This window comes from Mauremys reevesii, linkage group 22, assembly GCF_016161935.1.
Source record: "Mauremys reevesii isolate NIE-2019 linkage group 22, ASM1616193v1, whole genome shotgun sequence".
Taxonomy (NCBI): domain Eukaryota; kingdom Metazoa; phylum Chordata; order Testudines; family Geoemydidae; genus Mauremys; species Mauremys reevesii.
The window spans coordinates 4,156,412-4,180,976 of NC_052644.1; the positions used below are offsets into that span (position 1 = coordinate 4,156,412).

At 56.5% G+C, this 24,565-nt stretch overlaps 1 protein-coding gene across 7 annotated transcripts in view; it reads left to right on the forward strand.

Annotated features, from left to right (window-relative positions):
- DLL3 (delta like canonical Notch ligand 3) overlaps window positions 1–24,565 on the forward strand; it is a 282,646-nt gene that overhangs the window by 44,248 nt on the left and 213,833 nt on the right. For all 7 annotated transcript variants that reach the window (XR_005590652.1, XM_039510864.1, XM_039510863.1 and 4 more), the window contains exons 5-7: window positions 10,785–11,146; window positions 16,646–16,862; window positions 23,491–24,157. Coding sequence is in view for 6 of the 7 variants with exons in the window: in XM_039510864.1 (XP_039366798.1) it covers window positions 10,785–11,146; window positions 16,646–16,862; window positions 23,491–24,157 (1,246 nt within the window). In the remaining variant the exon portion in view is untranslated. The remainder of the gene's footprint in view (window positions 1–10,784; window positions 11,147–16,645; window positions 16,863–23,490; window positions 24,158–24,565) is intronic.

Genomic DNA, 24,565 nt, shown 5'->3' on the forward strand with positions numbered 1-24,565 from the left:
AGTACTGCTCACTAATTACCCAAGTGTGGAATACACATTGGGACCAGCACTCAGAGAAGAAATGGAGGCTACTTACCTGTAAGTAGAGGTTGTCCAAGAATGTGGTCCGTGTCTGTATTCCACTTCCCCTCTGCAGTGGATCTCGTCTGATTTGCAGTGAGGGATGAACTGGAGGGACGTCAGTCAGCACTGTCCTTTATACCCTCGGATTGGAGCAAGACGAGCAACTGCACCGGTGTGGACCCTGCTTGGAACAAATCTCCAGTTTCAGGAGTGTGGACAGGGCTGGTGCAAGGATGTTTCGCACCGTAGGCGAAACTTCCACCTTGCGCCCTCCCCCGTCCCCGAGCCCTGCGGCAGCTCCCTGCCCCCCCCCCCCAGCCCTGAGGCACACCCCCCGGCAGCTCCCCTCCTCCGCCCTGAGGTGCCCCCCCTGCGGCAGCTCCGGCACAACCCCCACCATGGCAGCTCCCCTCCGGCCCGGGGAGCCGTGCGACAGCTGCCTGCCCCAGCTCACCCCTGCTCCGCCTCCTCCCCGAGCACGCTGTTGCTGCTTCACTTCTCCCGCCTCCCAGGCTTGTGGCGCCTAAGCTGACTGGCGCCGCAAGCCTGGGAGGCGGGAGAAGTGAAACAGCCACGGCGTGCTCGGAGAGGAGGCAGGGCAGGGGTGAGCTGGGACAGGGAGCGGTTCCCCTGCATGCCGCCCCCTCCCCCTTACTTGCTGCAGGCGGCCCTCCCTGCACTCCTCTGCCCCAGCTCCCTCCGCCTAAATGCCGGCGGCAACAGGGGCGGCTGAAGATCCGGTCGCCGCTGAAGAAAATGCCACCCCCCAAATCCTAGCGCCCTAGGCGACCACCTAGGTCGCCTAATAGGTTGCACCGGCCATGAGTGTGGAGCCCATAGGCACCCAGATGCGGAATACAGATCGGGGACCACGCGTCTCCAAGAACCTCCGGTTACAGATAAAAGAAAAATATAAAACCCAATTTAGAGTCTATATTTATCACCAAGTTCCCTCCAGTCTCTCACCCAATGGTCCGGCCAGAGAGCTGGGATCCATTTTGCAAGAGAGGCTCATGCTGGCAGAGTGTTGCTGCTTCTGTAATGGATGCCATCCTGTGCTCTATCTTTCTCTTATACAGTCCCAGACTTTCGGTCTCTTCTCATAACCAAGGCATTTAGTGAACTTCAGCTCAGCCCCGAGAGTCCCCTGGTCAGAGTCTTTTCTCAGGGTTCTTTTGTCTTTGTCGAGGCTCAGGCCTGCGTCTGGTCCAGACTGAAAACGCTGGGCTGGGTCGAAAGATGCTGATCGTTCGCACTCATGATTTGAGGTGGCTGCGACCTGCCCTGCCGCAGGTGCCGTGCCCCATTTCCAGCGATTTTGGAACATGCTACTCGACATTTTCCGTCTCTTAAACTATTTCCTGTATAAACATCCTGCAAGAACCACGATGGTCAGCTAGTTCTTGGCTTTCGGCAGAGACCCCACACGACCCCCGCTCGCCCTTGGTGCAGTAGTGAGAGGAGGGTCAGACATAGGTGTGTAATGTGTCTGCCTGGATGTGTGTATCCACACACACCTTGTTCCCTCCAATCCACCTCACCCCAATATACCTTAACCCACACCCTGTCGCAATGATAGCTCGCTCCCTCGCACGGAACGGGCCTTCGCCCAGTCCCCCAGTACATCTCGTTCAACTATCTACCCCCAATAAAAGTCATCTCACCCCGAATACACCTGGCCTCCCGGTCCTGAATACACCTCGCTCCACCCTTCCCCCCCAAACACCTCATTTCCACCTCATGCCCCCCAAATGCACCTCGCTCCCCAATGCACCTTACTCTCCTCAGGCCCCCACCTCCCTCCCCTCCCTGTCCCCCCCAATCATATCTTGCTTCCCTCAGCCCCTCCCCCTGATGCACCTCTCTCCCTTCAGGCCCTCACCTGACTCCACCCCCAGGCCTCCCATTGCACCTCGCTTCCCTCAGGCCCCTTGACACACCACCTTCCCCTCAGGACCCCACAAACACACCTCGCTCCACCCCGATTGCCTCGTTCCCCTCGCCCCGCAATGCACCTCACTCCCCCGCCATGCCTACACCTCACTCCATCCCCACCTCTGAAACCTTATGCCCCACGACACACCTTGCTCCCCTGAGACACATCACTCCCTTCACGCCACCCGCAACACACCTCATTCCCCTCATGCTGTCAGCGGACCAGGTTGTAGGCAGTCAGGCCTAGTGGTTGAAGTCCAAATGCCAGAGCCAAGGGTCAAGACAGAGTTGGAGTCGGAGCCGAGGGTCGGAAATGGCTTACCAGGAGTCAGGGAAGGCAGGAGCAGAGCTGGAACAGGATGGGAACAAGACTGGAGGCAGGGCAGGATCTGGGCTGGAGCGGTGGAGGAGCAGGGCTTGGAGAGAGGAGCACACGGAGGCAGAGAGGCCATGGGCATGTATGTTGAGCAGCCAGCAAGGAGCTGCTGCTGCTAGGTTTAAGAACCGGACTGCTGATTTCCTCAGCCAATCAGGCAGGGTGGTCTGTTCGGCGACCTAGCTGACTCGTTAGGGCATCAGAAGTACAGAGCAGGTACAGCTGAGGGCTTACTCCTGGCAGTACCACCTCCATCCAGGGTGCCCTCAAGGTACCACCAGGGCTGGTTTCTTGGGGTGGTCTCTGTGAAATGCCCACAATAGATCTGGGGCATGGATGTGATTTGCCAGTTCCTGGGACTGCTCATCTGGGCCATTACCCTCCGGGTCCACCAACTATCGGAGCTGCCCTCTGACTAGTGGGGAGTCAAGAATTTGACAAACTACACGTGCCTTATGCCCTTGGACTGTTATGGGGGCAAGGCGAGGCCAAGGGCTGAAGTGATGTGGGAACAGGTTCTCCGTGTATGGCTTCAGAGGGGAGATATGAAATACAAGGTGGATCTTCAGGGACTTGGGTCATGTAATCTGAATGTTACTGGGTTGAGTCATGCCTCAGTCTTTAAAGGGTCCAGATATTGGTGGTCCAGTTTGGCTGCGGCGTGAGCAGATTTAAGATTGTGGGTGGACAGCCAGACTTCGTCTCCTATGGAAAGGTTGGGGACAGCTGCATGGTCCCAATCAAAATGACATTTATATGCTTCCTTGCAAGTGCTCTTTGAGTTCCTGGTGTACCTGGTGGAGATGGGTAGCTAGATCTCTGATTGCTGGTACTGGAGAGTTCGTGGGGACATCCAGAAGAAAGCAGAGAGTGAAAACCATAGTTGGCAAAATACGGGCTTTGCTGAGTAGAGGCATGTGTGGCATTATTGTAAGCAAACTTAGCACATGGGAGTTGTCATGATGATCGTTCAAGATGCAGAGCAGGTATTGGTGAAAAAATCTGGTTGATCTGCTCCGTTTGTCCATTAGTGTGTGGATGGGTAGGCAGTTGAGAGGAGAGGCTCAATCTCCAGAAGTTTTAGAAACTCTCGCCAGAACTGGGAAATGAACTGGGAACTACGGTCCGACACAATGCTTGATGGCCATCCACGGAACTGAAAAATGTATTCCAGGCAGAGGCAGGGGGATGGCGCGGCCGGGGGCGAAGTGTGCCCTTTTGGTTGAGGTCGACCACGACTAAAATCATTGTATGTCCCTGGGAAGGCAGCAGCTCCACAATAAAGCCAATGGAAACGGTAGCCTATGGTTGAGGTGGAATGGGCATGGGCCGGAAAAGGCCAAGTCTTTAGCATGGGCACTCGATCTGGGCACAGGATCTTAGGTAGCTCCTGTTTGAGGTGCGTAAGCCTGGGCACCAGAAACTCCTTGTGATTAGGCTCCAGGTTTTGAGATGGCCGAAGTGTCCTGCAAAGGGTGTGTCATGTCACGCTGTTTCCAGACATAGCTATGGTCCTTGGGGTCCTCTACCACAGTGTTTCCCAAATTTGGGGCACCACTTGTTTAGGGAAAGCCCCTGGCGGGCCAGGCCGGTTTGTTTACCTGCTGCATCTGCAGGTCCGGCCGATCACAGCTCCCACTGGCCGTGGTTCGCTGCTCCAGACCAATGGGAGCTGCTGGAAGTGGCACAGAGCGAGGGATGTGCTGGCCGCCGCTTCCAGCAGCTCCCATTGGCCTGGAGCAGCAAACTGCGACCAGTGGGATTCGCGATTGGCCGGACCTGCGGACGCGGCAGGCAAACAAACCAGCCCCGCCCGCCAGGGGCGTTCCCTAAACAAACGGAGCCCCAAGTTTGGGAAACACTGCTCTACCATATCTTGGAACCTGAACCTGGGGGCTGGTGGAGGGGTCAGTGTTCTCCAGAGTCTGGAGGATCTGAGCAGCAAAGGGGTCATTGACAAGGTACAAATGGACTCCATTAGGCTTCATTGAAGTTCGATGCCTTTAGAATCATAAAGGGAGTTTTCTCATCCCTTTGCAGGTTCTCGGCCTTCCCATTTGTTGCTCCTGGGTGGTAGGTGACAATGAAGTTAAACCAGGTGAAGAAGAGGGACCAGTGGATCTGTTGTTGGTTGAGGTGTCTGGCTGTTGGAAGATATTCTAGGTTCTTGTGATCTGTGAGCACTTGGACAGAGAACCTGGCCCCCTCTAGCAGGTGTTGCCATTCCTCAAAGGTTGCCTTGATAGCTAAGAGTTCCTTATCCCAGATATCATAATTCTTCTCTGCTAGGGCTAGCTTGCAAAAGTAATCGGCACATGGGTGAAGTCAACTGTCAGGACCCACCAGTTGGGACAGTACTGCACCCAGGGCGAAATTGGCTGCATCAGCCTTCACCGTGAATGGTTTAGCAGGATCTGGGTGAACCAAGATGAGTGCTGTGGTGAACTACTCTTTTAGTTGATCAAAGGTGGTTTGGGCTTCCGAAGACTCTGGTGAGCTGGGCTCCTTTTGGCTGAAGGGCAGTCAGAGGAGTAACTAGGCTGGAAAATCCCTCAATGAACCACTGGTAGAAGTTACTGAAGCCTAGGAACCGTTGGACCCCACAGGTATCCTTTGGTGTGACCCCGTTGGCAATGGCCACCGCCTTGTGTGGGTCCATGGTTAATCCCTTCGGGGAGATATTGTATCCTGGTCAAACTTGCATTTTTCAGGCTTCGTGTATAGATGGTGCTGTGGTGAAGTCCTAGGATGCTGCAGACTTGCTGATCATGAGCCTGAGTGGTAGAAAAGATGAGGATGTTCTCCAGATACATGATTACATAGCACAGTCAACCACCAAAACTTGCTTGCCAAAGTCTACAAAATGACACGACTACAACTGAACGCAGCTCATCCGATCTCTTCTGGAGAATAGATGTTTTTATGCAGAAACGGAGCTGCTGGACACAACAATGAAATGGCCTCCCACAGGGCAATGTACTAGCACCAACCCTCTTCAACATATAGACCAATGACCAGCCCATACACAACAATAAGAGGAGCTTTATATACACCAATGATCTATGGATCATGTCACAGAAGGACTTTGCCGCTTTCAAGAATCAACTAACATGTGCACTGAAAAACCTCTCAATTTATTACAGTAAGAACCAGCTTCGTGCCAACTGACCAATACACAGGTGATGGCCTTTCACCTACGCCACTAAGAAGCCAAGTGACAACGAAACATCACTTAGGATGGAATCCAACAGGTTAATCATCCACACCCTGTCTACCTGGGGGTGACATTGGACCGGACGCTTTTTCCTTCAAAGCACATATAGATAAGATGAAAGGGAAAGTTAGCACCCGTAACAACATCCTCTGAAAGTTGGTCACCTCAAAATGGGTTTGCCAACTAATGCTATTATCTTGTGCTACTTCATAGCAAAGTATGCATGTCCAGTGTGGGAGCGAAACATCCATGCGAAGACATTAGACTCTGTTCTAAACAATTGTCATGGAATAACAGGATGTCTAAAGCCAACACCAAAGGACAGCCTGTACTTTCTGGCTGGCATGGCACCACCTGATCTCAGGAGGAAGGTAGCAAGCCAGAGGAAAAGATCATGGTGGATGGAAGATCCAAGGCATCCATTATATGGTCACACAAAAGTAATCAAATGCCTGCAATTGTGAAAGAGTTTTTATAACCAGCATTGTGCCTTTGGATACCTATCTCATAGAGCTGGAAGGTACCCTGAAAGGTCATCGAGTCCAGCCCCCTGCCTTCACTAGCAGGACCAAGTACTGATTTTGTCCCAGATCCCTAAGTGGCCCCCTCAAGGATTGAACTCACAACCCTGGGTTTAGCAGGCCAGTGCTCAAACCACTGAGCTATCCCTCCCCCTAACAGTTTGGTAAGGCATGACTGAGGTTATGGAATGAAAGAATACGTCCTGAAATAGATTTGGAACCCTCGGAGGGTCTTCCTAGAGGGGCTGATACAGACCATTCAGCGTGGTGATGCCTGAACCACTTGTGTACGCAAACTGGTGGATCAAAGACTAATATGATTAAATGGGGCTACTCTAATGACACGAATATATGCAAGTGCAGTGAGGAGCAGACCACGGAGCACCTGCTTGTTTGCCAACTCTCTTGAGAGACCTGTACAAAGGAGGACCTCCCTGCAGTGATGGAAAGAACCATCACTTGTGCACAGTTCTGGAAAAAGATCTCGTTTGTGGCATGGACACGAAGAGAAGACGACGACTGCATAGCGGTTTAACACATCCCTGAAGATATCATTTATGAAGTGCTGGAATGCTGCTGGGGCATTGCAAAGGCTAAACGGCATGACCCTGTACTCAAAGTGTCCACACCATGTACGGAAGGCAGTCTTCCACTCAACTCTCACTAATCTGGACCAAGTTATAGGCTGTGTGAAGCTCCAGCTAAGTAAAAACCTTTGCGGAGTGGAGTCTTTCAAAAAGCTCATTAATGGTAGGGTCAGGGTATCTATTTTTGAATTAGCAGTAAAGAATCCTGTGGCACCTTATAGACTAACAGACGTTTTGCAGCATGAGCTTTCGTGGGTGAATACCCACTTCTTGAATTGTGACTCTGTTTAATGCCCAATAGTCAATACAGACCCTTAGCGATCTGTCTTTTTTTTCTTTACAAAGAAAATTGGAGCCCCAGCTGGAGACGTGGAAGGACGGATTAACCCCTTTTTAAGATTTTTTTTTTTCTGGAGGCAGTTGTGGAGAGCCTGAAGTTCTAGCTCCGAAAGGGAGTAGATGCAGCCAAAAGGGACTTCTGCTCCAGGCTGGAGATTGATGGGACAGTCATAGCTGCAATCAGGTGGCAGAGTGTCCATGTTCTTTTTGTTGAACTCATCAGCAAAATCCTTGTATTTAAGCGGTAACGTGGGGGCAGTGCACTGGACCGTATTTGTTAATGAGACTTCCTGTTCAGACTTGGAATTTCGAGGAAGGCAGGCTGAGCCATGAAGGGCTCCCAGTTTATGGTCACATTGCAGGAGACAGAATTGTTGGCAAGGTGGGGAGCAGAACTGTATCCTGCCTGCCCTACAACAAACGCATGGGCCATAGGTAGTGAGCCAGGGCATGCTGAGAACTACTGGAAAGTGTGGTGCTTGGATAAGTTCAAACTGAAGGGTCTCTTGGTGAGTCACAACTTCCAGGGAGTTCGGTCTGGTGCGGAACCAGGCCCGATGAGAGGAGTGAGTCGTCGATGGGCTTCAATAAGTCTGAAGCGTCCTTGGGTTGAGGGGGGGATGTGATATACTCATGCAACGGTCCTGATCCATGAAGTTACCTGAGGCACCTGAATCCACCAATACCTCCAGGTGGGCCTCGGAAATGGAGGGATGTCAGATTTTCAGAAACTGAGATGTGTCAGGACCCATTCAGTCATGGCCAAGGTACCAGCAGACAGGAACTGGTGCTGGTTACCGATGAGAGGCAGGGAGTGCCACCCCAGCCTGGACCCCCCATCGGATGCTGGGGTTTGGCCTTCTCTGACCAGGGTGCAGATTGGAGCTTAGGAGGGCAGTCTGACATATAGTGACCTGCTCTTCTACAGTATAGGCATAGCCCCGATGCCCGACGTCGCCTTTTCTCTTTGTTGGTGAGATGGGGCTGGATTTGGTCAGGCTCATGGGAAGGTGCCCAAGGTTGGGCTGGAGATGCCAGGACTGACATTTTCTCTTGGTGGCGTTCCATCAGGCGGTTATCAATCTGGATACTGAGGTCAGTCAAGGTGTCCGGAGTGGGCAGGGAGTCCACTCATGCCAGCTCGTCTTTGATGTCGCCCTTTTGGTAATTCTGCGTGGCCTCATTCCATTCAGTAGCCGCTACCAAGCGGCGGGACGCCGTGGCATATTTAGCGACAGGCCGACGTCCCTGCCGCGACAGCCGAAGGGCGGCCTCAGCTGTACGCTCGTGACTAAGGTCATTGAAGATCACAGCCACGACTTGAATGAAGTCTTGATACTCAGCCTCACCCTGCATTGGTCAGTGGGGAACAACTGCACAGAAGAAATAGGAGCCAGTATTGGTCTCCCCCACCCCCACCCCAAAATGTTCCCCGAACACCATAAGGCTTATAAGGCAGGGAAATCTTTGGCTCACACGGACCAAGGGGCAGAGTTGGGAGCGGTGCTGCCTGCTTGTGCCCGTAGGGCAGCGACCTGGGCCTGAAGTGTGGGGTCTGCAGGGCACCGCATGTCTCCAGCAGGGGAACGTTGGCCGGGGAAGGATCCATATGAGCCACTGGCCTGGACCTCTTGTCAGCCTAGTTTCCCTCTGTTTGCTTTGGGCCGCTCAAACGGTCAGCGGAATGGGTGGTAGGCCATCAGGCCTAGTGGTCGGAGTCTGAATGCCAGAGCCAAGGGCTGAGACCGAGTCCGAGTCAGTAGTCAGAGCCGAGGGTCAGACCTGGATTGCCAGGAGTCAGGAAAGGCAGGAGCAGGGCTGGTTCTGAGGCTGGGGCAGGATGGGAACAAGGCTGGAGCAGGGCAGGATCTGGGCTGGGGCAGTGGAGGGGCAGAGCAGAAGCAACGTTTGGAGAGACGGGTACACGGAGGCAGGGAGGCCGTGGACATGTGTGGAGCAGCCAGTCCCACAGGAGTCTGTCCAGCAGCCTTGTTGGGGCATGAGAAGTACTGAGCAAGCACAGCTAAGGGCCTTACTCCTGGCAGTACTCCCCCACGGCCCCCCCACGCGACGCGTCCCCTCACGCTGCCTCACGCGCTGTGCCCCCACCACGCACTGCACTCCCCTAGTGCCTCCACATGCCACACTCCGCACCCCCCCTACACTGCACTCCCCTCATGCCCCCCCACGCGCTGCGCCCCCTCGCGCTGCCCCATGGGCAGTGCCCCCCCCATGCACTGCACTCCCCTAGTGCCCCCACCACGCGCCACGCCGCTCAGGCCCCCGCCATGCTCCCTCACGCCCCCACCACGTGCCGTGCCCCCACATGCCACGCTCCCTTCATGCCCCCTCACGGCCCCCTCACACACCTTTCACCCTGCCCTTCCACATGCGCTCCTCATGCCCCCTGCTGCACCTCGGTCCTCCTGCTGCACCCAGCTCCCTCCAGGCCCTCCAATGCGCCTCATTTCCCTGATGCCCCCCTCACATCCCCCTCACACAACTCACTCCCCTGCCCCCTCACGCCCCTCCTCACACGCCTTGCCCCCCTCACGCTCCCCCAGCTCGCTCCCCTGCTTCCTCACTCCCCTCACCCACTCACGTCCCCTCACACCACTCACTCCCCCGCCCCCTCACGCCTCTCCTCACACGCCTTGCCCCCCTCACGCTCCCCCCACAGCTCGCTCCCCTGCTTCCTCACTCCCCCCTCACCCACTCACGTCCCCCTCACACAACTCACTCCCCGCCCCTCACGCCTCCTCACACGCCTTGCCCCCTCACGCTATCCCCATAACTCGCTCCCCTGCTTCCTCACTCCCCCTCACACGCCTCACCCACTCACATCCCCTCACACAACTCGCTTCCCTGCCCCCTCACGCCCCTGCTCACATGCCTTGCCCCCTCACGCTCCCCACAACTTGCTCCCGCCCCTCACACCCCTGCTCACAAGCCTCACCCACTCACATCCCCTCACACAACTCACTCCCCGCCCCTCACTCCCACCCTCACACACCTTGCTCCCCGCCCCTCATGCGCCCCTCACACGCCACACTACCCTCGCCCCTTCACGCACCTTGCTCCTCTCACACCTTGTCCCCAACACGCCACACTACCCTCATGCCCCCGACACACCTCGTTCTCCTCACGCCCCCCAGGACACCTCGCTCCCCCTCCAGTTCCACCTTGTTCCACCCCCACCTCACACGCCTTGCCCTCGCCTTCCCCTCGCCGGCCCTGTCAGGCATGGAGATCACCCTCCCCAAGTGGCCAGCGCCCCCTCCCCGTGCCCGCCATGAGTGCCTGCCCCCTGGCTTAGCTGCCCCCATCCTGCCCTGATCATCCTCGAAAGGCCCCCACCCTCCCGGAAATGGCCCCCCCATCCCCTGCTAAGCTGCCTTGCCCCCGAACTCCCTCCCCACTCTGCTTCCTGCTTAGCCGCCCCCACACCCAGCTCTATGGGGAAAGTGGGGGGAGGCTGAATCAGGGAGTGGGTCAGGGCTGCCTCCTCTTCCCAGCCCCCTCCTTTTGTCCCAGGGAACAATGGGTTGGGGGAGCGGATGGAGACAGGACCCCCCCATCCATGCTAAAATCAGCCCCGTGGGGCCCTTTGAGGCAGGTGGGATGGTGGCAGGTGCCACTTGTAGTTAAAGACATTAAACCTGTACAGCGAACCCTGCTCCCCTCCGCCTCTATCCCTCCCTCTCCCCCCCCCCGACCCCTCCCTCTCTCCCCTCTGTTCAACTCTCCAGCCATCTGCCTGCCGGGCTGCAGCGAGGGGCACGGCTACTGCGAGCGGCCCGGAGAATGCAAGTGCCGGATCGGCTGGCAGGGGCGCCTGTGCGACGAGTGCGTCCGCTACCCGGGCTGCCTGCACGGCACCTGCAGCCAGCCCTGGCAGTGCAACTGCCGGGAGGGCTGGGGCGGCCTCTTCTGCAACCAGGACCTCAACTACTGCACCAACCACCGGCCCTGCCAGAACGGCGCCACCTGCACCAACACGGGCCAGGGCAGCTACACCTGCAGCTGCCGGGCCGGCTTCACGGGCACCGGCTGCGAGACGGAGACCAACGAGTGCGACAGCAACCCCTGCAAGAGCGGCGGCAGCTGTGATGTCAGTATCACCCCTTCCCCGCCCCCCACTGCGCCCCCTGGCCCCACCCCACAGCACCCCCCAACCCCTGCAAGAGCGGCGGCAGCTGTGACGTCAGTATCACCCCTTCCCGCCCCCATAGTGCCCCTGGCCCCACCCCACAGCACCCCCCAACCCCTGCAAGAGCGGCGGCAGCTGTGATGTCAGTATCACCCCTTCCCCATCCCCACTGCGCCCCTGGCCCCACCCCACAGCACCCTCAACCGGTGCAAGAGCGGCGGCAGCTGTGATGTCAGTATCACCCCTTCCCCGCCCCACTGTGCCCCTGGCCCCACCCCACAGCACCCCCAACCCCTGCAAGAGCCGCAGCAGCTGTGACATCAGTATCACCCCTTCCCCGCCCCACTGTGACCCCTGGCCCCACCCCACAGCACCCCCAACCCCTGCAAGAGTGGCAGCAGCTGTGACATCAGTATCACCCTTCCCCGCCCCTCAACCCTTTGCAACAGCACCCCCAACCCCTGCAAGAGCGGCGGCAGCTGTGATGTCAGTATCACCCCTTCCCGCCCCACTGCGCCTGGCCCCACCCCACAGCACCCCCAACCCCTTGCAAGAGCGTTGGCAGCTGTGACGTCAATATCATCCCTTCCCCGTTTCTGCACCCCACAGTGACCCCAACCCCATTGCAATGCCCCTAAGCCTTGCAAGAGTGGAAGTAGCTGTGATGTCAGTATCACCCCTGCCCCACTCCATGGCACCCCACCCTCATCCCACTGTAGCCCCAGCACCCCACTGCGACCACCCCGGTCTTCACAGCGCCCCAACCCCTTCAAGAATGAGGTAGCTGTGACATCAGTATCACCCCTCCCTCACCCCACGGCAACCCTCCACTAACTGACCCACTCCACTAACCGCCCCACCCCACTGCACCCCACCGCACTGCAACCCTCCACTAACCCCCACCCCTGCAATCCTCCACTGCAACTCCCACTACCCCCCCCACTGCACTCCCCACCCCACTGCACCTCCACCTCACTGGAACCCCCACTAACCCCCCCCCCACTGTACCCCCGCTAGAATAGAGGCAGCCACAATGTCAGTATCACCCCACAACCAGCGCCACTGCACCCCCCCAGTATCACCTCCCCCACCCCACTGTACCCCCAACTTGCCCCTCCCCCACTGGATTGGCAGCAGCTGCAACATCCGCCTCCCTCTCCCCTCCCCCCTCATTACCAGCACTGCAGCGGGGGTGGGGTGGCCGTGCACAGCAGAGGACCTGGGGGCTGGATGCTGGGGGTGGGGGGTGGGGATGAGTGAACCTTAACCCCCCGCCCCTGCAATATGGGAGGCAGTAGCTACATCCGTATAATGTGCTAGATCCCCCCCAGTGGGGTCAGTTCTCCTTCCCTCAGCCCCGGGGTCCATGCAGTCTGGATGCTGTGGTGAGCCCCCTCCCGTGTGCAGGGGGCTGGGTGAGGGGGTGTCACCCCTCCGAAAATACCGGGGGCTGGGAGGATGGGATGGGGAGGGATTGGAGGCTGTGAAAATGCCCCCCTCCATGCCCTGCAAAATAGCTGAGCTGTCCCATAGGCCCTCTGTGCCGCCAGAGGAGCAGGCCCTTCCCATAACTGGGCCCCCCACAATGCAGCTGTCTCCAGTGGGTGCGGACTTAACAGAGAGGCAGGGTGGCCTAGTGGTCAGAGTGCTGGCCTGGGAGAGGCAGGAGGGAGGGACAAGTGGGGGGGTCCCAGCCTGTATCCTGGCAAGCCTAGCCTGAGATCTGAAGCAGGGTGGAGGGGGGTCTAGGTGGCAGCTGGCCCAGCTGCATAGGAGAAAGCTCTCACGCCTGCAGCGTGAAGGCAGGTGCTGGGCAGAGGTAAAGGGTAGTCAGGGATTCCCTTTCCTTCCCCTCTCCCTGTGCTGATCCGCGGGGGTACCTGAAAATACCTCGTCAGTGTCTGCCGGGGGCGGGGCAGCCCCCCTGATTCCACTGTCCCTCGTGCAAGCTCGAGGTAGATGTGCTCCAACCCCTGTTGGACGCCCTCCGAGCGTCCCCCTGTGCTCGCAGAACTCCCAGAGCCGCCGCTGGCGGGGTCCCCGCTCCCACGGCACCGCGTAGTGCCCAGCACGGAGCTTTGGCGGTAGAGCCGTCCATCAACCAGAGATTCGAATGGCAGTGAGCTGAAACAGAGGAATCGATGCAGGGATCCCAGGGTACCTAGAAAATCAAGTCCTAACACACATACTAGAGTCTACCCATGCCTAAGAGATGCTCTCTTGCCTAATAAGTCCTGCTCCCCCCCCCAAAGTCCTTCTCCCCATGTTTTCCAACCAGGATGACTGAGCCCCTCCTATTGTAATATCGAGCCTGGGGGCAACTTGTCTCCTCCCATGTTGTTTCCCCTGTAAAACAGCCCCCTCTCCCCTCGCACTGTTCATCTCTTCCTGTTAATTTCCTCCTGAAGTCCCTGCAAATCAGGGCCGCCCAGGGGGGGAGAAAGAGGGGCAATTTGCCCAGGGCCCCGCAGGGGCCCCCACGAGAGTTTTTCGCGGGCCCTGGAGCAGGATCCTTCAGGGCACCCAGAGCGAGTGGAAAACTCTCACAGGGCCCAGGGCCCCGGAGCATCTTCCATTCCGGGTCGTCATCGGCCATTCGGCGGCTGGGGGTCCTTCCGCCCTGGGACCCGCCGCCGAAGTGCCGGGTCTTCGGGAATTTCGCGGTGGGGCCCCAGGCCCCCTGAATCCTCTGGGCGGCCCTGCTGCAAATACACCCTCCTTGTAAGATACCCAAAGTTCAGCCCGGGAGAGAGGTTTCTGTCTCCTGTCTGGTGGAACCAGCTTCTGGGTCTCCTACCTTTAATGACAAGGCTTTGAGACCAGGATTTCCAAGTATCCCCATGTACATTTCACAAAGCTGATCACCAGCTGTGTCATGGACGCAGGCTTGAGTTAGAGAGTGACCCCTACAAACCCATGTTCCCTGCATCACAGTGCCCCCTAGCACTGCGCTGGGGCATTGGGGTCAGCACTGACCACGAGGGGAGAGTGCCTCCTAGTGAATCATCAGCCCAGCTTCCTGCTGTGCCCATTTTCCCCAACCCCCCATGTCATTCGAGATCATGGCTGCCTCTCTGAGCCTCAGAGCCTCCAGCCTCTGTCTGGCAAGGGGGCCTCTATTATCTGGCCCATAGGAACTGCTGGACCGGATCAGACCAGGGGCCCATCTACCCCGGTATCCCATCTTGATCAGCAGCCAGTCTCGGCTGTGTCAGACAAAGGTGCAAGACACCCCCCCTACTGGGCAATGAAGGGATAACCTGCCCGGAGGGGAAGTTGCTTCCTGGCCTGGGTTAGGTAGAGACTGGACAATATCCTGAAGCGTGCGGGTTTAGCTCCCTTCCAAAGCACCTCTTTCAGATCAGTCTGGATAGGCCCATTCCCTGCACCAATATCCATCCCTTGAGTTTGAATCCTGCCCAGATCTTGGCTTCAGTGATTACACTAATCATGAGGCAGTGAGTTCCGCAGGCCAGTGGTGCCTTGTGTAACGATCTAGTCGTCAGCTTTAAACATGCAGCCTTGCAGCTCTTGCGTTAGGAGCCAGAGTGAAGAGCAGCCCCCAATCTACCATCTCCAGCCTCTCTCCGAGGAGGTCTCCATTCTAAACTACACCCCCCACAGCCTTCTCAATCTCTCTTGTTCTCAGGTCTCTGCAGTGCATACCGCGATGGGGTCCTGAGCCATGCCTGGGGCTCCTCGGTGCTACCATAAGACACCTAATAATAATGAAATTGTACAGCACCTGACACAATGGGCTCTGGGCCAGGACTGGGTCCGGAGGTGTCACTGCATCTAGGAAACACCCCTCCAAAAAGACTGTGGACAGGAGGGTGGAATGAAGATTACCATAACACACCTAATAAATATCAGGAATGATACAGATTGGTAATGGTCTCCCTGCCTATCTACGAAATCCCTCTGTGTGTGTCTGCTATATTCCATGGTGTGACCTGAATGGAAAACAGTTAGGCCCAAGCCAGAATGCCCTTGTATAACACACATTCGAATATTTTCTGCTATTTCCCATCTCATTCCTTCTGCCACATTAACATTTTGCTTTTTCTGGCCACTGCTGCACATTTACTATTATGGGAGACTTAAAAACCGCAATCAAGATCAGAGCCCTGTCGCGTCGGGCGCTGCCCAGACACAGAGTGACCGAGATCGGGGCCCCGTCGCACCAGGTGCTGCCCAGGCAGAGTGAGAGCCAATCCCTGTCCTGAAGAGCACAGTTGAAATAGACAGGACAGCGAGAGGAAGAATTATTGTCCCCATTTTACAGAAGGGAAACTGAGGCACAGAAGGGTTATCGATGGTAAGGGACCTCTTCGGTCATCTAGACTAGCCTTCTGCATCAACTCTGGCCACGGAGGACTGAGGATAGCTCCAGACACACATTTTGTCCTGGTGTGGCTATGCCAGTTAGGGGTACGGTTTCATTTGTTAACCTGATATAGTTATCCTGCGTCAACCCAGAGTGTGGAGTAGTTATAGCGGGATAAATGTGCCTTATACCAGGGTAGCTTATTCCCCTTCCTGTTTGGGTATGAGCACCTTTATCCCAGCATAACTGCAGCCACTCTTGGGGCGGTACAGCTTTAACAAGGCTAAGTTACCTATTAGGTGTATTACGGTAGCACCGAAGAGCCTCGGTCATGGACCAAAAGGCCCGCCCCATTATGCCAGGCACTGTACAGTTTATTGCTATTAGGTGTATTACAGTAGCGCCTAGGCACCCCAGGCACGGAGGAGGACCCCGCTGTGTCAGGTGCTGTACGTTTGTATTGCTATTAGGTGTGCTCATTGTGGCAGGGGCTGTACTTAGGCAGAGCGAGGAGCCAGCCCCCCGCTCCAAAGAGCTGCCAAGCAAAGTAGTTCGAGGAGGACAATTTTTGTGCATTCACAAAGCTTTAAGACTCAGGTCCTCAGAGGTATTCAGGCGCCTAATTCCCATGGGAGTTAGGAGCCTGCGTACGTCTGAGGACGTGGGCCTCAAAGACCTGCCCAGGGAGTCTGCGGCAGAGCTGGGAATAGCGCGGTGACCACCCGAAGACGTAGAAATGAGGTTGATGTAGTGACAGTGCTCAGGGGCGTGAAAAAGCCACCGCTCTGCCCACCTCACCCCCTAGGATGCTTCCGTCAGGCTAGGGGCGGCCGCTCGGGGAGGTGGTTTTCCTGTCCCCTTCCCGTCGCTCTCGGCTGCAGCTGCGCTGCGCGGTTCCGCTGCATTGCTCCGCCACTGCCGGAGCCCCCGTAGCATCGACAAGCTCCGAGCCCCAGCGCAGCGTCTTCCCCGGAAGGGCAGCTTTCTTCTCCTGTCGAGGAGCCGGGATGTTCACAGCACCTGTCCGCGCGAGCTCCCTGGATCCATTGGGTGCTCGTTCGGCCTCTCCTGCTGGTTACGGCTTTAAATCTAGAACCCGCTGCTTCTTTCTCTCTCCCTCCCTCTGCTCCCAGGATCTGGAGAACGACTACAAGTGCACCTGCCCCCAGGGGTTCTACGGGAAGAACTGCGAGATCAGCGCCATGACCTGCGCTGACGGGCCCTGCTTCAACGGAGGCACCTGCGCCGAGAAGCCCACGGGCGGCTACACCTGCCACTGCCCCTTGGGCTACCACGGCTCCAACTGTGAGAAGAAGATCGACCGGTGCACCAGTAACCCGTGTCTGAACAGTAAGGGCCAGGCTGCTTTCTTCTCTGGGCTCAGGGGTGAAGGCAGCATGCAGGCCTGGGAGGGATGCGGGGGGAACCGGTGTTTGCTGGATCGTCCTGTTCTCTTCTTCCCAAAGCTTCTGGGCGGGCGGTGACACAAAGCCTCTGGGTGGGTCTCACCCCACTTAACCAGGGCCCAGGGGTTTGCTGCTGGAGAAGCCCTGATCTGAACTGAAAGTGGGCTGGAATCTCTATGCCATCCCCTGATGTTTCCCAGGGCGGGCCCGGAAAATCCCTGAATGGAGTGGAACAGATCCCCAAGACACTAGAATATGACTCTGCCCAAAGCAGAGGCGTGGTTCAATTCCCTGCTTTGCCATTGACCCCCTGTGTGACACTGAGAATGTCACTTAGTCTGTGCCTCAGTTTCCCCATCTGTAAAACGGGGTAATAATCCTTCCGTTTGTCTATTTAGATTGTAAGCTCTTAGGGCATGGCCGTGTCTACATCGAGACCTATTCTGGGACAAGCCAGGCTTTGGATTTGAAGGGCTAGCGCTGTTCTGAAATAGCAGTTAAGGAGATTAGGGTGAGGTTTAGGGCAGCAGTTTCTTGGCATCCCACAGGATGTTGGGGGGGAGGCAGGGTTAGCCATCTCTCAGGCACACACAGAGCAAGGGCCGTTCTCCCTCGGCGGGCTGAGTGCAGTGGTTCTCAGCCAAGGTACCCCCGGGGGTCTTCTGGGGTACGTCAACTTAGCTAGAGATTGGCCTCCTTTTACAACAAGCTACATAAAAAGCGCTAGCGAGGTCAGTACAAATGACAATTTCATGCAGACGAAAGGAGGGAGCCAACGATTCTCCAGTAGCAGTGCGCTGGGACGCTTTGGGAATTTGATGTCTGATTTTGCAGGCAAGTCGTTTTGAAGTGAGGTGTAATTTGGGGGTGCGCAAGACCAGTCAGACTCCTAAAAGGGGTCCCGTAGGCTGGAAAGGTGGCGTGCAGTGCAGTAGCGTGGCTGGCTTTTTCCTGCGAGGGTTCCTGAAAGAGGGGGGGGAAATGTTTTCTGCCAAAAATTCAGAAAAGAAAGAAACAAACAAAAACAAAAAAAGGGGCAGTTTTGGGGGGTGTTTCATTTGTTCTTTCCCCTTCTCCCCCCCAAAAAGTATTTTGGGGGAGCTCTGAAGCCCCCCATAATATCTCTCATATTGATAAATTGAAAAATCTGATTGATGGAAAATTACAACCAGTTTCTCCTGATCCTACCCCCCCATTCCTGCACACCTGGTGTGTCTTTTCTGACATCTACATTAAGAGCTCTCTGGAGGGAGGACTGTATTTTGTGTGTCTGTACAGCACCTGACACAACTGGGGCCTGGTCCATGGCTGGGGGGGTTGGGCCTGCCTCCACACTACTGTAATACACCTAATAGCCATAAAAAAATGCACAGTGTCTAGTGCAATGAGGTCATGGCCCATGACTGAGTCTCCTAGATGCTACCAAATACACCTAATCACAATAAAAATGTACAGCACCTGACACAATGGGGTCCTGGTCAATAACTAGGATGTCTAGGAGCTACTGTAATACACCTAATAGCCAAAAAAATGTTCTACACCTGGCAGCATTGAGTCCTGGTCCATGACTGAAGCTCCCAGCTGCTACTGTAGTACATGTAATTACAGCAGAAATGTACAGCGCCCAACACAATGGGGTCCTGAGCCACGGCGGGCTCCTAAGTGCTACCATAATACACCTAATAGCCATAAAATTTGCAGCCCTTGGCACAATAGGGACTCTCCTTGACTGGGGCTCCTAAGTGCTCCCGTCATAGAAGCAACAGCCCTACACCACACGCTGGAGAGGAGCCGCTCAATAGGTACTGTGGTCTAGTGGTTAGAGCACTGGACTGGGCCTCTGGAGACCTAGGTTCTAGTCCCACTTCTGCCACTGCCTTGCTGCGTGTCCTTGGGCAAGTCCCTTTCTTTGTTCTGTGCCTCAGTTTCCCCTCCCACACGTCAGAGAATCCAAGGCCAGAAGGCATCCTTGTGATCATCTGTCGCTGACCTCTTGTATAACCCAAGCGCTAAGACTGCTCTGAATTAGATCTTAGAATCACAGAAGATTAGGGTTGGAAGAGACCTCAGGAGGTATCTAGTCCAACCCCCTGCTCAAAGCAGGACCAATCCCCAACTAAATCATCCCAGCCAGGGCTTTGTCAAGCCTGACCTTAAAAACCTCTAAGGATGGAGATTCCACCACCTCCCTAGGGAACCCATTCCAGTGCTTCACCACCCTCCTGGTGAAATAGTGTTTCCTAATATCCAACCTAGACCTCCCTCACTGCAACTTGAGACCATTGCTCCTTGTTCTGTCATCTGCCACCACTGAGAACAGCCGAGCTCCATCCTCTTTGGAACCCCCTTCAGGTAGTTGAAGGCTGCTATCAAATCCCTCCTCACTCTTCTCTTCTGCAGACTAAATAACCCCAGTTCCCTCAGCCTCTCCTCGTAAGTCATGTGCTCCAGCCCCCTGATCATTTTCGTTGCCCTGTGCTGGACTCTCTCCAATTTGTCCACATCCTTTCTGTAGTGTGGGGCCCAAAACTGGATGCAATACTCCAGATGTGGCCTCACCAGTGCCAAATAGAGGGGAATGATCATGTCCCTCGATCTGCTGGCAATGCTCCTACTAATACAGCCCAATATGCCTTTAGCCTTCTTGGTAACAAGGGCACACTGCTGACTCATATCCAGCTTCTCGTCCACTGTAACCCCCAGGTCCTTTTCTGCAGAGCTGCTGCTTCGCCAGTCGATCCCCAGTCTGTAGCAGTGCATGGGGATTCTTCCTTCCTAAGTGCAGGACTCTGCACTTGTCCTTGTTGAACCTCATCAGATTTTTGGTTTGAACTAGAGCAGATCTAGGGGGAAAAAACATCCAGTCTCGATTGGTGTATGAGCTCATGAGCGCTTCGGGGCAGGGGCTGTCTCTCTGTCTGTGCAGCGCCCGGCACAATGGGGCCTGCAGCTGGTGCTGGAATTTTGCTAGTAGGTTGAAGCTGAACCGCCCCAATAGGGAAGGATCGTTCCAAAAGTTATCACTGACCTTCCGAAAGGGGGGGCTCAAAGATGGCGAGGAAGCTCGTCAAAAAGGCCCTGAAGTCTAACATGGCAAATGCTTGGATGGGAAGCTGCTTATACACACGGAGGAGAGTCCCAAGAGGCAAGGAAGCTGTGCGTGAAAGAGACGCCACCCCCATCCCCCGGGGAGCTGAGAGCCACTCTGGGCTCTTCCTGGCTCTAGCGTGACTGGTAGGTAAGGAGCCAGCAAGCCAAATTGTGCCCTCGCTGGTGTACTCAATCCAGGACGTCGGTGGAGGTGTGGCACAGAAGGATGGTGGTAAATTGCAGAGGGGTCAGAGAAGAGCCATGAGAATGATCAAGGGATTGGGAAGCCTTCTAGTGAGAGGCTTAAGGAGCTCAGTCTCTTTAGCTTAACGACGAGAAGGTTAAGAGGTGACTTGACCCCAGCCTACCCGTAGCCACGTGGGGAATAAGAATTTGATCCTGGGCTCGTCAGTCTAGCAGAGGAAGGTCGAACATGATCCAACGGCTGGAAGTTGAAGCTAGACACATTCAGGCTGGAAATGAGCTGCCAGTTTTTAACTGTGAGAGTGATTAACCACGGGAACACCTTGCCGAGAGGGGCGGCGGGTTCTTCATCGCTGGCAATTTTTAAATCAAGGCTGGATTTTTGTTTTGAAAAGACCTGGTCTAATTCAAACAGGAATTACTTCAGCGAAGTCCCATGGCCCTGTGCTACACAGGGGAGCCAGATGATCACAATGGGCCCGTCTGGCCTTGGCATCTCAGGCCCTGTGAATGAGAAGCACTGGACAGAATTCTGTCTCCTGGGATAAGGGGCATGGCAGGGGAGATGCACAGCTGGCTGGGGAGGGGAGAGGCGTGGCCAGCAACTCTACGTTACAACCAGGGCCGGCTTTACGCCGATTCACCCGATGCCCCAGAATTGGGCCCCATGCCGAAGAGGGCCCCACGCCTAAAGGGGCCCCGCTCCGGGGGTCTTCGGTGGCATTTCAGCGGTGGGGGGTCTTCGGTGCTGCAGAAAACCCGGAGCGGACCCCCCCTGCCACCGAGTATTCCAATTGGGCCCCGCGGGTCATAAAGCCGGCCCTGGTTTACAACAGCCTTGGGGCTGCTCTGACTTCTGCTGGGATCAGCTAGCCCCAGGATCTGCAGCGGGGGAGAGGGTGGGTTGTAAATAGAGCAGTATCCAGCCATTCTTCTCCTTTTCCTCCTGCACTGTGCTCAAATGCAGCCCTGTGTTAGGGCTCAGTGCCTTCAAATCCTGCTCTCATGTACACCTAGGCATTGCACCGGGGTAACCAGGAGCAGCATGTGCCCCAATGCTGGGAACAGGGCTAACCCTTCCTTTGGGGGTGCTGGTGATGATGAGACGACGAATCAGGAGCTGGACTAGAATCCAGCTAATCCAGCTACTGGGAATGAGAAGTAGCAAAACCTCCGGGGGCTCAGAAGGGACCGATCTGGGACCCAAGCGGTTACGCCAGTGCCAATCAGGACCCAGTGTGAAATGCTCTGGATTTACAGCCCAAAGCAGGATCAGGCACCGGAGCAGGATCTCCTAATAATCATCACCCGTAGCGCTTTCCGTCAGCCGATCTCAAAGCACTTTATAAAGAAGGTTGGTATCGTTATCCTCGTTTTACAGATGGGGAAACCGAGGCACAGAGCGACCGCAAAAGGAACTGATTTGCCTCTCACCCAGCAAGCAGAGCTGGAACTAGAAGACAAGACTAGAGGCCCAGTCCAGGTCTTAGATGGTCGTGTGGCCTAGGGATCAAACATTTGCAGTAGCACCGAGGAGCCCCTATTGTGCACTGTACGTTTTGATTGCTATTAGGTATATTACTGTAATGCATAGGGACACCCCCTCGCAGTCATAGCCCAGGGCTCCATTGTGCCAGGCACTGTGTGTGTGCATTGCTATTAGGTGTATTACGATAGAATCTAGGCACCCCAGTCATAGCCCAGGGCTCCATTGTGCCAGGCGCTGTATATTTTTAGTGCTGTTGGGTGTAGGTGCCCCAGGACCCCATTGTGCCAGGCGCTGTACAGACATGGAACAAAACACTGTCTCTGCCCTTAATCATGTCCTGCCCTGCGGTGAGCTGGGATCACAGGAACAATGACCTTTGCGTCTCCAGCTCCCTGTCACCTGTGTGGCTGGGGGAGCCAATGCCAGGGGAGATTTTTCTTGTGGCTCCTGGAGGGTACCGTCCGGCTGTGACCTGCAGATCCCAGGGGGTTGTCTGACTGTGGCTTGTGGATCCTGAGTCGGGGGTGGGGGATCTGGCTGTGACGAGTGGATCCTGGCGCTGTCTGGCTGTGGCCTGCAGGTCCCAGAGGGAGAGTGGGGAGTTGTCTGGCTGTATTCCACCCAAGGGGGCACTCCATGTAGTCCTTTAAAAATAGAGGGGCTGTATTACATCGCTGGCGCCTCGTTAACCAGTGAGACTCACTGCTGGAGGAGGCTGGGGCCAGATCACCAAGAGATACGAAACAGTGTCGCTCCCATTGGCGTCACTGGGGCCAGAGCCCCACCTGGTGTAAATCGGCATTGCTCAATGGAGCTGTGCCAGTTTACATCAGCCGAGGATCCGGCCAAGACAGTTCAGCGAGAGGCAGGGGTGTTTGGTGGAGGACGACGCTGAAGGTCCGAGGTGGGGGGGGTGGGGTGCCAAGGGAGAGGTGAAGATTCCTCTTCTCCCACTGTGATGTTACAGCCCAGGTAGGTGGCAGTGGTATGGATGGGAGCAGGGTTAGACCTTTCTGTGCAGCATCTGCCCTCGGCTACTTCCTGTGTCCTTACACTGCAGCGTCCCACTCCTTTGGGAAGGAGCAAACCCTCCCCTCAAAGCCAGGGAAGGGGCGGGCTGCTTGGCTGGGCGGGCTGTTGGTGGGTGCGGTGGGATCCTTCCCCTCCGGCTGGCTCAGAGGGGGTGGCTGTTTGGCAGCGCGCTCAGGACACGGGAATCTGCTTGGCACTAACTGGGCTCCCTTGTGGGCAACCCGGATCCGATGAGCCAGAGCTCCCCTGCAGAGAGGGCAGATGGGGCAGGCTGTGGGGATGCAGAGGAAAGGGGGGGGCGGAAGCTCATGCATTTTGTGGGGAAATTTCAGCCCCTCTCGCTGCTCAGGCAATGGACTGGGACTCAGGACTCCTGGGTTCTATTCCCAGGCCTGGCACCTGCGGGACCTTGGATGAGCCATTTACAGCTCTGCCTGTTCCCCCGGCTCTGATCGGGGAAAGCAGATCGCCCGAGATCTTGGTCTAATATCTGTGTACCGTGCCCAGCCCACATAGGATCATCAGCTCATCTAGTCTGGCCTCCTGGGACCCCCCAGCATTGACCCCAATAGCTCTAGTGAGACTGAAGCATTTCAGGCCTCGGGAGGCAGAAGGCAGAGACCAGGAGAGTCCGAGGTGCCCACAGTGCCCGGGGCCCTGCCTTTGGCCCCGTGCCCACCAAATCCACCCCCGGCTCAGCCGGGGCCGGGCACCGCCCCCCCCCGCCCGCCTGACTCGCTCCGTCGCTTCCTCCTAGGTGGCCTCTGCCTGGACCTGGGCCGCCGGGTGCTCTGCAAGTGCCGGCCGGGCTTCGCCGGCACCCGCTGCGAGCGCAACATTGACGACTGCGCCTGCAACCCCTGCGTCAACGGCGGCACCTGCCTGGACGGGCCCAACAGCTACACCTGCTCCTGCACCCTGGGCTACGGCGGCAAGGACTGCAGCGTGCGGGTGGACGCCTGCGGCTCCAGCCCCTGCCTCAACAGCGGCACCTGCTACACCCACTTCTCCGGCCACGTCTGCGAGTGCTCGGCCGGCTACATGGGCTCCAGCTGCGAGTTCAAGGTGCAGAGCCCCAGCCCGGCCAGCAGCCGGCAGCTGGCGGTCGACGACCCCTTCCCGATGGCCCTGGCCGTCTCCTTCGCCCTGGGGCTGGTGACTCTGGCCCTGGTGGCGTGCGCCGCGCTGGCGGTGCTGCGGCAGGTGAGGCAGGGCCGCAAGGTGGGGAAGGGCACCGTGCAGAATGACCTGGACACCATCAACAACCTGAAGGAGAGGGAAGGTTTCCTCATTGCACCCGGGCGGTTCAAGGTGCCCAACAAAGAGCCCAAGTTTGGCAGCGACGGCCTCCGGGACAAGTTCAATTGCAAGCGGAAGCTGCTGGATCTCAGCGGGGACGCCGCCTGCAAGAAGAAGCCGGAGAAGTAAGTGACTGGGACTCCTTTCCCTTGCATCTTGTGGGCCCAGCTCCCTTTCCCCAGGTCGGTGCTTGCGGGTTCTGCGTTTGCTGGAATCGGCGCCGCGCCTCCAGATTGGTGCGGCGCAGTTGTCGGCGAATAGGTGCAGATCGGTGGGTGCGGTGCGGTGGCTGGCGAGTCAGGGCGTGATGTCTGAAATCAGCGGGCGGGGGGTGGCGATGCAGTCATTGCCAACTGGGTACATGATTTCTGAAATCAGCCAGCCATTTGGCACATGATTTCTGAACTCAGTGGAGGTGCTGCAGTCACTGGCAATTCAGGGCGTGAGTTCTGAAATCGGTGCGCTTCAGTGGGTGCGTTGCAATCACTGGCAACTCAATGCAATTCAGTGGCATGTGCTGCAGTTGCTGGCAA